Raw genomic sequence first — 15581 nt, forward strand, 5'->3', positions numbered from 1 at the left:
TCTCTCAGACCACTCTAATTTGAAAAAAAGGATTTTGCACTTTATTCTAACGGGTAAACTTCTTGAGTTGAAAATAGGCACTTCCTGTTAAGAAAAACACATGTGTTATGTTTACGAAATACTCAACATGCTCAAAGTCTTGAACTGAATTGAATAATTATGAAATATCTGTTGGAATCAAGATTTTCTTCTTCGGATGAAGATAGCTCATCCGATGAAGAAGTAAACGAGCTGGCATCAGCTCTAAGTGAAAGTATCGCCAAACATATCACAGTGAAGCGACAGCAAAAGAGTGCAAATGTTGACAATTCTATTTTTGTGTTGGACAAAACACCTGGAAATGTTCCACTAAAGTCTCCAGAAAACGACAACAAAGAAAAGTCCAGTGGAAAAACAAATATCAAGAAATCAAAGAAGAAAACTAAGAAAAACTAGTTCGTAACGAAATTATGATGTATTTTAAATAACTTACTTTATTACATGATGCATATGACACAGTACTTGGCAGTTTAATATATTACTACGCTTGCGAAGCTCATTAATATTGTTAACTGTATATGGTGGTCGATAAGCTGTCATGTCATGTGCACATGGGTATTTAAAAATTAGATATCTATATGAAATATGTTTATTCACCAATTAAGGGACCTCAGAAGGGGGGGGGGCATATATTTATCTTAAAAATAATTTGATAATATTCTAGCAAATAATGAAGGAATTAAATGATAAGAATGTCCAGAGCCACTTTACAAGTGTGATAGACAGACCGGTTTAAATACCAGCGCCAGATAGCTGTGTTGGTAGACACATGACTAGAGATTAAGGGGTCTGGGCTCAAATCCTGGTCTGGTCCGTCATTATATCTCCCATCCAGTGATTTTCAGATACAATGAAATATATGAGTCGAAAGAAGTAATCTATACAAATAACATCAGAATGAATAGGGTAGCCCGAGTACAGAGAGTACCAGGGATGGTGCCTGTGCATAGTCAGTCAGATTTTTTTTTTTTGGGGGGGGGGGGGGGGTATATACAGTCTAAAAGCCCAATAATATCAATTATTGATCAAGCAAAGCATATGCTTAATATTAATTTGAGAATTGCTTTAATAGTAGTAATGATGCAATTTCATGCATTCATCGACTTCAGACTCTGAATACAAATTATCTAGAGCGATTGGTTACAGAAATAATATGCAATAAATTTGTTTATTGGTATTACAGTTTCGCTTTTGCACTCCAAAAGTAATGCATAAGTCATTTCAAATATATGTAAGGGTGTCTCATAACGTGGGTACGGTAGTTCAAACTGTGACTCCCCAGACCAATAGAAGCACCCAAGGAGGGATGAAAAGGTTTAAGTGCTTTATAAGGAACAGAATCATTTAGGGGAAAAAAAGGTTGCAACCCAAGATATCACAATCAAAGATTTAAATGATAAATCATTGTACATATACTTTTTAGCTCACCTGAGCCAAAGGCACAAGTGAGCTTTTCTGATCACAATTTGTCCGTTGTCTGTCGTTGTCGTTATTGTAAACTTTTCACATTTTTATCTTCTTCTCAAGAACCACTGGGCAGATTTCAACCAAATTTGGCACAAAGCGCCACTAGGTGAAGGGGATTCAAGTTTGTTCAAATGAAGGGCCACGCCCTCTTTAAAGGGGAGATAATTGAGAATTATTGGAAATTTGTTGGTATTTTTCAAAAATCTTCTTCTCAAAAACTATTTGGCCTGAAAAGCTTAAACTTGTGTGGAGGCATCCTCAGGTAGTGTAGATTCAAGTTTGTTTAAATCATGGTCCTCGGGGGTAGGATGGGGCCACAATAGGGGATCATGTTTTACATAGGAATATATAGAGAAAATCTTTAAAAAAAAATTCTTTTAAAAACTATTTGGCCAAGAAAGCTCAAATTTGCGTGTAACCATCCTCAAATAATGTAGATTCAAGTTTTTTCAAATCATGGTCCCTGGGAGTAGGGCGGGACCACAATGGGGGATAAATTTTCATATAGAGAAAATCTTTAAAAATCTTCTGGGAAAGTTTTTGGTGAAAAACTAAGTACTTAGTGTGAAAGCACAGGTTATTCAGATTTAAGTTTGATGAAACCATGATTCCCTAGAGAAAAGTGGGGCCACGAAATGGGGGGGGGATATATAGGAATAGAGAAAAATCTTCTTTCAGGTACAACAACAAAAGGGGCTTGGTATTTACCCAAAAAAAAGAGGTGGATAAAAGTTGGCAGATTTTCAATTTTTTTTAGCAAGATCTACTGTACTTAGTTGTCAAGATATTTTGATATTTGATCAGAATTAAGGCAATTGATGCTCAGGTGAGCGATGTGGCCCCTGGGTCTCTCGTTTGAATGTACATATGGCTACGTTATAAATTTCCTTTATAATTTGTAGATAAATGTAAAACCATATTTTCAGCAAAATATTATAATCTCATTAAATTCTTTGATATTATAGAAATGTTGCAGCTGAACTTGATCAACCATCCTCATGATTACTCTTTTAATAATTTGGTCTCTTTTCAGTGATGGTTTATCTTCATACATACACTGTAACATTGACATCATGGACCCAAGTACATATAAACCTAAACAAGGGGAACATAAAAAACAAAAGAATAAAGGAAAGGAAACCAAGACAGACAGAGTAGTGCAGGTGAGGCCATGTTCTCAAATTCTGACAGCAAGACTTGCAAATCCAGTATCACTTACAATAACCTACCAGTCACCAAGTGTTTAAATGACTGTTTGTGTGCAGATTGGCTTTGATAAAGTTAAATAAACATGCATTTTCACAGGAACTCATGAAGAAGAGCGTGATTACACCAGACTTTGAAAAACAAGATTCTCTGGAGCCATATGAAGAAGGTCGAAGAAAACAAAAACTAAAAAGAAAGGTTTGTTTCTCAGTCATACTGATAGAAGGCTCATTTTCTTAAATTAGTGAAATAAGTTATTTAGTTTGTTTCATGATTTTTATATAGAAAGAGAAGGCTATGACAAAGGGCAAAGGCTGGTTTGATATGAAGGCCCCAGAAATGACAGATGAAGCCAAAATGAATTTGGAGATGCTCAAGATGAGGAAGGCTCTGGATCCAAAACGCTTCTACAAGAACAATGACATGAAGGGTCTGCCCAAGTTCTTCCAGTTTGGAAAAGTGGTGGAATCAGCGGCAGACTTCTATCATTCCAGAGTTCCCAAGAAGAAGCGGAAAGCCAACCTGGTCCAGGAGCTGCTAGCTGATGCTGAATTCAGACAGTGAGTTGTCTCAATCAGTGTTAAAAGAGATTCATATTGTGGAGGTCAAAGTTCTGTTAACATATTTTAGCATGTAAGATAATTATGTTGTCTCAGTCAATGTTAAGAGATTCATGTTGTTGGGATCAAAATACTCTAAATGTATGAAAAATGACAATAACAAACTGTCAACCAGCTCTAAAATCCATAAAATGAAATAGAAATTCAAAGCAGAGCAACACTGACCTCTAAAAAGATAGAGCTAGGATCAGGTGATTAGGAGGAGTGAGCATCCTCTTTTGACCGGTCACACCCACTGTGTGCTCTTTGTTGTAATCGGGTAAAAAAGAATTATGTTAGTATGTAAGATATTTGGCAGAAAATTATTTTTACAAGTCATTGTGGATTTGAATGAATGTATTCCTGAATTTTTATTATTCCTGAATTTTTATTATTCCTGAATTTTTACTTTTAAACATATGTAAATAGCATTTTGCGTAGTACTTGGTAATGAACTTGATTTAGCAGAAGCCACTTTCTTCTAAAAATGCTAAATAGAATACCCCGGTACACGGTCAAATGTAACAGGTTTACAGTATTTGCTGTTAGTTTTCAGGCTATTTTGCATCAGACGTAGATTTCAGTTGTTGTCTCATTAAACGTTAAAGTTATCTGTGCATGTTTGTGGGATCAAAGCATTTGCTGTAAAAAAAAAAAAATAGCTTGAAGTTTTTTGGTATCAAATGTAGATGGAGGTATATCTGTTGAAGAATAATTTTGATGTTTTTACTTGTGTTTCAGATACAACAAAAGAAAATATGTTGAGATTCAGGAAGCCAAGAAGAAAGGAGATGGACCTTATAAAAGGATGAGAAGATTAAAGAAAAAGAAGAAAATAAATTAACACTTTTATATACATAAATTGATCTTTACTTTTTGTGTCATTACAAAACTGTTTTTTCATGCTACATGAAGATTTATTCTCTATGAATCAGATATTGTATTGATTAACGGGTAGCTTCATTTAACATGTAAATCAAATGACATTAAAGAATGTTCATTCAAAAGAAGTAATGTTGATAAAATGACTAAGTTGCAAATGTGGACGTATACTTTCAAAGGGAGGCAAATTGAAGGGAAAATTGCATTTCTGCCTCAAGATTTGGCAGAATGTTGAGTAATTTACAGATGTTGACATCCACTGAGTATATTCTCTATTCTTTAAGAATATTGAGAATTAAACTTATTAACATCTACATCTTTTAAGTATTTTTTCATAATTTCTTTTATAAAGACACCAATAAGAACTAACTAGTCTATGAACAAAAGCTTGGTCTAACAAGTTATACCAATAGCAAATGTAAAGCCATCATTAAAAGTATTACTGTTTCTCCTAACCCGACACTAATTGTTGAAGTTGGGTAGGTAGGTAGGTAAATTTTTTTTTCTCCCAGGGCAGAAAATGAAAATACAGTATAAATTAAAATTAAAAAATGATTCTATTTCTCTATTGATAACAACTAAACAACATGATTGATTGCAAAACAATTTGTTATAATTCATGCACCATTGGAATTTAATGATTTAATATTAAATTCACAATTTGATATTGTTTATTTTAAATTTAAATGTTTCTTCCAATGACTAGATGTGCATGACTAGATTCATTATCATTTCAATGGTGATGTACATGTCAACCTACATTCAAATATCATTTTAATGATAATGTACATGACTACTAAGTATCAATTGATTTCTCTCAAACTTCCTGTAAAATTAGATTTAAAGAAAACTTTATTGAGGTAAAAGAATTCAGTCGGCGGGATTTTATTGGGTCGGTTGCGTTACGGAAAACAAAGTTATTTTTCATTTTGTGGACATTAAGTTAATTTTTCGTAAACCATTTCGATCATAATCCATGTGGTTTTAGTAAAACTGAAATCAACGAGACTGATATAAGACTGTTGTTTTTTTCCGTGATAATTTCATATGTACAATTACTCATTTTATTTGAAGAATCTAAGCTAGATTTGAAGAAAGTTAAAAGCTTAAAACTAGTAAAAGGCTTTAGGGAATGTAATGTTCATTTGTAGATCATTGCAGAAAAAAGCACAATAAATATCTTTGCCAATTAAACATTTGTCAATCACCTGTTTTGAAAATTATATGCCTTCCTGTTCATAAATTTTTTTAACTTCTGTCTTATTTCAAACTTGAATTTATATGATTAACTCTATGGATACCGCGCACAAGGTTTCACGTTGCTACTTGCCTAATCCAAAATGAACTTTCAATTGCGCGCTCAGGTGCCAAAAGCTTGTCAATTTTTTTTCTCTCTATGTATTTCATTAAACAAATGCCGAGGATAACTAAGGAGACTGGGTGACCAACAAATTGTCCTCAGATCTACCTTACTAATGCTGTGAAGATTCAAAATATTTCTTTTTTAAAAATCGATAAAAATTAGTTTAAGACATACATTTGGCACGCGAGTGTAGTTCTAGATTTCCTTATTTAAGCTAACTTTTGTTTTGCGATTCAACCGTCTTTGCATCAAATCGCGAGAAAATAAAATCGCAAACGCTGAACTTTTTATTTATACCAACATGCCGAGGACAACTAAGGAGACTGGGTGCGGAGAACAAATTGTCCTTATATCTACCTTATTTGTTTAGCTGTGAACTACTAGTATTATTTAGTAAAGGAAAATTCCATATATTTGAATGCTTTCTTACATTTTTATATAGTTACACATTTGACAATGGAGTTTTTTGTTGTTGGGGTTTTTTTTAGGTGTTAGGTTATGAGATATGCTGGGTAGCAAATGATATTTCCTCTGATAATGCCAAGACACAAAAAACTAATTTTTATAGATTTTTAAAAAAGAAATCTTTTTAATCTTCACAGTATTAGTAATGTTATGATTCTTTGAAATATACCGGTACTACACAGGAGGATTTCGGCAGAGCTGAAGAGTTTATGACAAGTCTAATCAGTCAACAGAAACAACAGTCTGATCCATCACAACACAACGCTTCACATCGCATACTGGAACAGAACATAGTCAATCAGAAATTGATGATGATGGGAATTTTTTTGGTTCAGTTCTACAAGATTCACTGATTTGCTTCTTCGTTCACACTGAATGTCATAAAATGAAAGGGGGGGGGGCGTCTTAACATCTTTGTAATAATTTGGTATAGATACAATTTACAATATGAGTGTTACAGTTTATTGTATAGAAGTATGTCTGTTACTTTTAAAGCTTCTGTTTCAGGGGTTTGTGTCGTCTGAAGAATCTCAAGTCTACGATGACAGGGCAACATTTATGTATAGATCTACTTTTACAAATATACATAGGTCACTAAAAATGCTTTTTCTCAGCATTAATTTGCCGAGAGAATGCATATGCAAAAGAGACTTGCATTTTTCGTTAAATGCATGATAATTTGTCACAAGTAATATGCGGTTCATACGTACATGCACATCTTGCTCTTAATTTACAGAACAATTTTCAAATACGATATCTGTAATATATAATATGTTTATTCACCAATCAAGGGCCCTTGGGGAGGGCGGGGCATATGCATTAAAAACAATAATATAATCATTATTAAATAATGGAAGAATTCACAGAGGCTTGAGGAAAGGACGGACCCCCCCCCCCCCCCCATCCATCTCCATGTATCTAGCCTTTGGGACTTACCCTCTATATATTAAACATTACTAGTACAAGAATCTAACGCATAGTTACAATTTTTTTTATATTGCATATGTTGATACATACTGATGTTAATAAAAGTTGCTAAGAACAACTGTTGACATAGTAACGAAGACTAAAGATATAAAAATTGCAAATATTAGCAACTTTTGATAACATAGAAAGCAATTGCAGCGTATATAGGTCATGAAACATAAAATATTTATTTAATTGTGTGGTCAGTGTTCAAACTAAAGAATAAAATTGATGGGCAAATCAAAATTTAAGGAATGTTACCGTGGAACCGGTGATTATTTTAAAAACGCGTCTTTTTTATATTTTTATTAGCATAATTGTTCTCACTAAATTAAACATATTAATTTTTAGTTGAAGAAAAAACCCATGGTGGTTCTAACAAGAGGCCCAGGGGCCACATCGCTCACCTGAGCAACAATAGCATTAACTCTGATCAAATTAGCATTACAGTATCAAAAACAAAATATCTTTACATCTAAGTACTGTAGATCTTGCTCAAATTTTTTTAAACTGCCGATTTTTATCCAAATATTTTTATGGTAAATACCAAGTCCCTTTCGTTGTTGTACCTATAAGAAGATTTTTTTTCTATTTCTATACCCCCCCCCCCCCCCCCACACACACACACTTTGTGGCCCCACTTTTTTCTAAGGAATCATGGTTTGATCAAAGTTAATTCTTTACAACCCGTGCTTTTACACAAGTTACAGCTTTTTGGACTAAAAACTTTCATAGAATATTTTAAAAGATTTTCTCTCTATATTCTTATGTAACCCCCCCCCCCATTGTTGTCCCATCCTACCCCCGGGGACTATGATTTTAAAAAAAAACTTGGATCTACACTATTTGAGGATGCTTCCACAAAAAGTTTGAGGCTTTTTGGCCAAATAGATTTGAAGAAAATTTTTAAAGATTTTCTCTCTAAATATATCTACATGTATGTAAAAATTCATCCCCCATTGTGGACCCATCCTACCCCTGGGGACCATGATTTGAACAAAATTGAATCTACACTATCTGACGATGCTTCCACTGCAATTTAAGCTTTTCTGGCCTAATAGTTTTAGAAAAGAAGATTTTTAAAGATTTTCTCTATATATTCATATGCAAAAATTTATCCCCCATAGTGGCCCCACCCTACCCCTGGGGACTATGATTTGAACAAACTTGAACCTACACTATCTATGGATGCTTTCACTCCAATTTGATCTTTTCTGGCTTAATAGTTTTTGAGAAGAAGATTTTTAAAGATTTTCTATATATATTCCTATGTAAAAATTCATCCCCCATTGTGGCCCCACCCTACCCACTGGGATCGACCATGATTTGAACAAACTTGAATCTAAACTACCTGAGGATGCCTCCACACAAGTTTAAGCTTTTATGGCTAAATAGATTTTGAGAAGAAGATTTTTTAAAAAGATTTTCTATATATACATATATCCCTATGTAAAAATTCATCCCCCATTGTGGCTCCAACCTACCCCCGGGGACCATTACTCGAACAAACTTGAATCTACACTATCTAAGGATGCTTCTACTTCAATTTAAGTTTTCTTGCCTAATAGATTTTAAGAAGAAGATTTTTAAAGATTTTCTCTATATATTCCCGTGTAAAAATTCACCCCCCCCCCCAATGTGGCCCCACCCTATCCCCGGGGACCATGATTTTAACAAACTTGAATCTACACTATCTGTTGATGTTTCCACTCCAATTTGAGCTTTTCTGGCCTAATCGATTTTTTGAGAAGATTTTTAAAGATTTCTCTATATATTCCTATGTAAAAATTCATCCCCCATTATGGCCCCACCCTCCCCCTTGGGACCATGATTTGAAAAAACTTGAATCTACACTACCTGAGGATGCTTCCACACAAGTTTAAGCTTTTCTGGCCGAATGGTTTTTTAAGAAAAAGATTTTCAAAGATTTTCTCTATACATTCTTACGTAAAAATCCACCCCCCCCCCCCTCACTGTCGCCCCCATCCTACCCTCGGGGACAACGATTTAAACAAACATGAATCTAAGCTACCTGAGCTGAGGATGCTTCCATACAAGTAATAGCTTTTCTGGCCTAATAGTTTTTGAGAAGAAGGTTTTTGAAAAATACCAAAAAAATTAAATAATTCTAAATTATCTCCCTTTTAAAGAGATTGTGGCCCTTCATTTGAACAAACTTGAATCCCCTTCACCTAGTGATGCTTTGTGTCAAGTTTGGTTGAATCTGCCCAGTGGTTCTTGAGAAGAAGAAGAAAATGTGAAAAATTTACAACGACGACAACGCCAACGACAACGCCGACAGACAACGGACAAATTTTGATCAGAAAAGCTCACTTGAGCTTTCAGCTCAGGTGAGCTACAGAGCTTTTATCGTTTTCCTACCTATAACGATTATATAAGGTCAGCCGAGATGTAAAGATATTATTAACAAAAACAAATTTGTTAACGCATAAAAGACAGGGATGAAATGACATTATATAAATAGTGCCTGTTTGGGAGGGTAACTGTTGAAATTGACACCCCGAGATAACCATTGTCAATCGACGGGAAGCGGAGGTTGACAATGGTTTTAGAGTGGTGTCAATTTCAACAGTTACCCTCCCAAACAGGCACTATTTATTTTATTATACTGATTGTCTTAATTAAAAAAAAAAATTACTGCTTTTATATAGAAATGAAGTGAATTTTACGGCAAACCGTACGCGCATAATTTACGCGCATGTAACAAATCGTTGTTACCCGTTGCCAAGTGTGTTGCTAACGCCATGGGTAATAGAACGGATTACCAACTGCGTCTAACTAATCAGATTTCAGTATTTTACATGAAAGTATAATAAAACCAATTGCTATCTATAAGTTTTTCTCCAGTCTCCCTAAATCCGATCCTCCCCAACAACAAACGCGGACTTAATGAATATTTTTCTTCAATAAAGCTATTTTTTTCATCTAGACTTTTAGAAACGTATAAAGCATGAACGACTTTAAGGCGTTTGCAATGTGTGAAAATCCAAAGAAAGCCATGGGTGTTTGAGGACAGCGCCACCCCTACCTACCGTTAATTCGAACTCCCAGGGTTTCCAAGTTTTATTTTATAATAAGCATAAAATCTACCTACACTGTTTTTGTATAAAAATTGCAATAGCTATACTATAGTATATATTCAGAGTTTTTGAAAAGATGAGAAAATATTTGTTTATATAGGTAGTTTAACCTTTTTATCAATTCTGTATATAGTGCAAGATACTTAGATTGTTATATTGTTGATACTTAGATTGTTATATTGTTGATACTTAGATTGTTACATTGTTGATACTTAGTCATATTGTTGATACTTAGTTATATTGTTGATACTTAGATTGTTATATTGTTGATACTTAGTCATATTGTTGATACTTAGTTATATTGTTGATACTTAGATTGTTATATTGTTGATACTTAGTCATATTGTTGATACTTAGTTATATTGTTGATACTTAGATTGTTATATTGTTGATACTTAGATTGTTACATTGTTGATACTTAGTCATACTGTTGATACTTAGTTATATTGTTTATACTTATATTGCTATATTGTTGATACTTAGTCATATTGTTGATACTTAGTTATATTGTTGATACTTAGATTGTTATATTGTTGATACTTAGTCATATTGTTGATACTTAGATTGTTACGGTATATTGTTGATACTTAGTCATATTGTTGATACTTAGTTATATTGTTGATACTTAGATTGTTATATTGTTGATACTTAGATTGTTATATTGTTGATACTTAGATTGTTATATTGTTGATACTTAGTCATATTGTTGATACTTAGTTATATTGTTGATACTTAGATTGTTATATTGTTGATACTTAGATTGTTACATTGTTGATACTTAGTCATACTGTTGATACTTAGTTATATTGTTTATACTTATATTGCTATATTGTTGATACTTAGTCATATTGTTGATACTTAGTTATATTGTTGATACTTAGATTGTTATATTGTTGATACTTAGTCATATTGTTGATACTTAGATTGTTACGGTATATTGTTGATACTTAGATTGTTATAAACAGCCCACCAACCAAACAGAGGACACACATACATTACTGGTTCAATTTTGATATTCTTTATTATCATTAAAATACACCACATTTTCTCAAAAACAAATAAGAACAGCTTCTTAAGTAATATTAAAACATTTAATATATGTCGTTTATTCAGCTAAAACAAGTCAATAAATTGCACATCCATTGTGTAAACAACTTTACGATTGGTCCAAATTGGTCCCTGATGATCACATTGCAATAAAACTACATATGCCAATCTTCCACGCATTTAAAATTCCACATGCAAACTTCATAAAACAAAAGAAATGAAAATTTAATCAACAAATTTTAAAAATACACCCATCCCACAATATATCAACATTCAAATCAATAATGCATACGCATGTATACAAGATAATAACATAACACTCAGTCTGATAAAAAAACCATCATGGTTTTTCATTTTACAGATAATTATGGCAATTACAAATTCTTTAACTGAGACAAATATAAGATTCAAACCTGAAAAAAATAAAACAATGGCCCCCACGAGACGCGTAACACAAACCACGAATGCAACGCCGCGTGAAAATAAAAATTCAAACACAAACGTGTTTAAATTGACAGAAAATAAAAATATGCAACAAAATTGATTCAAACATAATTAAGTTTGGGAACTTTGTATACGCTTGTGACATTGATGGCACAGTAACTTGTTCTGATCACGTGATGTTTCTTTTAAGCACATCTTCAGTATCAAGCAACAACAACTACTGGTGTCGATTTGAATTCCTCTAGTGCCTACAAAATTACATAAAATTAAAACCACGGCAACAAATGTTATTATTGCCGTAATATAAACAGTTTCATCTTACAGAAACCCCTTGTGAATTACTGCAGCCTTTGTTCTGCCGGAGTTCCTCTAATGTATAAATCTGATAGTTTCGGTATTTCTATAAATCCAGCTTATCACGCAAACTCTCGTTATAGTAACTGCACCATTCCATGATCACTGCTGCGCGCGCACCAACGACTGTTACCAGGCAACAGATCATTGTCCTGGAGAATTCTCGATTTATGGAATGTCTTTTGACAACTGTTAAACACAAATGGATTTCACAAATTCGTGAACACATTACAACTCCCCTGATGGCCCGAGATGATGAATCCTGCCATCCTTTTCCATCTTCTATAATGCTGCACGCATGCAATGGCGGCCTTATGCCGGCAAAGCCCGGATTTTTTCCTGCTTTGCTTCCCTCACAACATTAGGCACTATGTCCTTCACCTTGGAAGACTAGATTTAAAGGTCATAACCCCGGACGGATTGATTACGTTAGGATGACGGACATCAGACGTGAGCTTCGTTTTCCTCCTCGTCATCATCTTCGTCGTCATCGTTTTTGACGGTACAGCACATGTAGCAGGAGACGATGATACCCACCAGCTGTAGAAGGGAGAGAAAGGAAGAGATAACTTATACATTGGATACATGCACAAGGTCCTCGTAAATAGAACCATTTTAACAAGACCTTGGACTTTCCGTAGGGTGTAACTATCTATTTCTTGCGTCATAACAAGTTAAAAATGACGCGGTTTCAAGCGAAATTCACACCTACTGCGTAGTCTTAGCTCAAAGGCTAGATAAATCTTGTTGATTTCAAAGAGCTAAAGCTGAAATGTCAGCAATAAAATAGACAGACCTACGTCACAATGCTGTTTGACACAACTTGTGACTACCCAAATCCAAGCTCTTATTAAAATGGTTCTATTCATATTAATGAGGCTAGCATCGTCGGCACCCACTGGCTTTCTCTCCGTCACACTGCTTTCGTTGAATGCAGTATAACGGAGAAATAAACCGGGGTTCCGACGATGTGAGGCTAGATGGTCCAGATATTCCCTGAAATTTTAGATGATTTTTAATGCATAAACTATTGTTTACGCTGAACACCGCTCGTAAATAGGCACGGCCATCTTTCGATTTCGTTATACCCGGCACAGTGAGAGCTCTACTTACCAATAGAATCGGCACAATGGCACATGCTAAGGTGATGTACAGAGAGTGCTGCTTGATGTACTCTATTGCTTTGTCATAGCAACCCTGTAAATGTAAGGGAAACGTTTCATTCTCATACATCTTAATTTTAAAAAATATATACTCTAATAAGTATAATTAGGCAACAGAAGATTACCAGATTTAGGACATACGAGAACATTTACATGTATTGAAGATGATCTTTCACGATTTATTTGATTATATCACTGATATCCTAGAAGAGACTCTAAGCAAAATTACGTAAGTATTTGATATGAGACACGGTTTAAATCAGTGGTACAGTATAACTTGAGGATGTGAGCGCCTGTGGAACACGATATTGTATATCTTGTAATTATCTGTTCAGTGCGTTATCCCGTCAAAACTATACGTAGCAATGGCTAGACTTCCTTCTCTTTTCTCCTCTACGAGCTGTTTGCAATACCGGTATGATTAATTTTGGAGAAATATCAATTGTCATTACAAAAACAATAAGACTTATGAGTTCCTGTATTACTTATGAGTTCCTGTAATATTTATGAGTTCCTGTAGTACTTATGAGTTCTTGTAATACTTATGAGTTCCTGAAGTACTTGTGAGTTCCTGTAATACTTATGAGTTCCTGTAATACTTGTGAGTAACCCTTATTTGAGTTCCTTACCTCTTGATACAGGTTGGGGTTTTGTATTGTACCCCTGGCTGGAGGGGGCGGTTTGACCGGGTAGCCGTTGAATTCGTTCCTTATGCCCTGACAGTCATACTCATTCTTACCAGGCACACAACAGCTCTTAGGTACAAAGGGGTACACTGTAAAGGTGATGAAAAGGTAATTAAAAAAAAGAAGTCAGCATTAATTCACACATTTCATACAGAAAATAAAAAATGACAGAATACAACAGGACATAAGCAACATGTGAAAGCAGTATGACCAAGTTACATCCTATACATGTACATGGAGATGTGGGCATGTTGTATTGGCGACTTTGTGCTGTATATCGAATAGAATGGACATGTCTTTTACTGAACTGCGTTTAAAATCGTAGCTGTTACCCTAGCTCCCAGACTATAGATATCGAGGTCCTATTGAATGCACTGAATGAATTAATACTGTTAATGCTAAGCTAGCATGTCGTTCAGTATCATAGTGACTACGTAGAACAATGTAGCTGCTACGATCTTGAACGCAGCCCAGATATTACAGCCATTTCCGTTATCACTTTTTATCGGTTACGGAGAAGGGCGAGAGTGATCCGAATGAATGTTTTACTGACTGGCTCCGGCATTGGTATATTGATGTAGGCAAGTTCTATATCTCTGATGAGGGACTGCCGTCTAGCACATAAAAAATCTTCACGCTTTGGGCGTGTCGCATGAATGGTGGTAAGCGTCTTTTTGTTGTAACATTGCTGATATTTTTTTGTTTTTGATTTAAATTGTCAACTATCACTGTCTCGTGTATTTTATGTCTTTGGCTGTCAATGGACTGATGTAGTTGTGCCACATTACACGTGTTGTTTCGACCTATACTTACTGATGTGGGTGGGTCGCTTGACGTACCAATCCGTGTTCCTATAAAACGCCCAAGATGTCAGGGAATCTTGGTCACCATACGCACCACAGCATTTAAGCTAAAACGACAGACAGAATAAGTAAATTTGAGAGAAGGCGTCAATAAGATCATCACACTGTCTTGTAACACATCAGTTGGACCCATTACGTCGGTAACGTTACATTACTCGTTACTTTACGTACCGTTCTCTGCATGGCGTCCCAGGCGTCCGTAATCAGGTTGTTCTCGGGGTTCTTACTGGTATCCACGCCGTACTGCACCTCGAGAGTCCGTATGAAATGGAGTTTGATATCCTCGTCCAGCTGAAAAAGTACAGACAACACTTCAATATATTTCAGCAAGGGGAAACGAGAAAAGGCGAATAATGAGATGAATATTGTATAGAAATATTACACGAGACATTAAAATATTGCGCACTATTCGCATGCTCGCTAATTTATTTATGGTTTAGTCACCTCCTAAGGCATATAAAATGTCTATAGAGATCTGACCAGCCGTCATGTTTATTTCTGGATACATACTATACTTACTTTTCCTTTCAACATGAATCCCATCACACTTCCCCCGACCAGTAACAGCAGCACCAGGATGAGCACGCCGCCATACTGCAAACATCATTAACACGGCATCATTAAACATCCTCACTCACACAGAGAAAGCGGCGTCAACCGATCGTCGCTATGTTTTATTTGTATACCTAATCCGGGTACTTACAAATCCTAGGACGAACTTCTCTTTCTTCATGGTCCCGCAGCACCCACAAAAGGCCAGGACGAAGACAGCCCCGCCCCCACAGGTCAGAAAGTAGGCCATATACTCCAGGTGGAAAATGTTGAAAAGGGCAGACAACTCCCTGGCGTTGTAGTCCTTCACCAGCAGCCATATCCCTGACCCTACCACACCCGACCCTAGCACCTGCAAAATTATGTACAGGTCACAGATTTTCT

At 35.2% G+C, this 15581-nt stretch overlaps 2 protein-coding genes across 4 annotated transcripts in view; one reads left to right on the plus strand and one right to left on the minus strand.

The window, feature by feature from the left end:
• Positions 1-63: 63 nt before the first annotated feature.
• On the plus strand, positions 64-4507 carry LOC128165429 (deoxynucleotidyltransferase terminal-interacting protein 2-like). Its single transcript, XM_052829950.1, has 5 exons — positions 64-434; positions 2540-2669; positions 2812-2910; positions 2998-3272; positions 4053-4507. Exons 1-5 carry the CDS (start codon positions 160-162, stop codon positions 4153-4155), a joined length of 882 nt encoding a protein of 293 aa, XP_052685910.1. The 5' UTR covers positions 64-159; the 3' UTR covers positions 4156-4507.
• A 6583-nt stretch (positions 4508-11090) lies between these two features.
• The window catches only part of LOC128167915 (tetraspanin-18-like), a 15919-nt gene continuing 11428 nt past the window's right edge, over positions 11091-15581 (minus strand). For 2 of the 3 annotated variants that reach the window (XM_052833908.1, XM_052833906.1), the window contains exons 3-9: positions 15349-15549; positions 15156-15239; positions 14817-14936; positions 14596-14692; positions 13726-13871; positions 13047-13130; positions 11091-12473 (exon numbers count right to left, since the gene is read on the minus strand). In XM_052833908.1, the coding sequence (XP_052689868.1) occupies positions 12378-12473; positions 13047-13130; positions 13726-13871; positions 14596-14692; positions 14817-14936; positions 15156-15239; positions 15349-15549 (828 nt within the window). In that variant the 3' untranslated portion in view covers positions 11091-12377. The remainder of the gene's footprint in view (positions 12474-13046; positions 13131-13725; positions 13872-14595; positions 14693-14816; positions 14937-15155; positions 15240-15348; positions 15550-15581) is intronic. The other variant, XM_052833907.1, reaches the window with a different exon arrangement.

Source organism: Crassostrea angulata, chromosome 10 (assembly GCF_025612915.1).
Source record: "Crassostrea angulata isolate pt1a10 chromosome 10, ASM2561291v2, whole genome shotgun sequence".
NCBI lineage: Eukaryota > Metazoa > Mollusca > Bivalvia > Ostreida > Ostreidae > Magallana > Magallana angulata.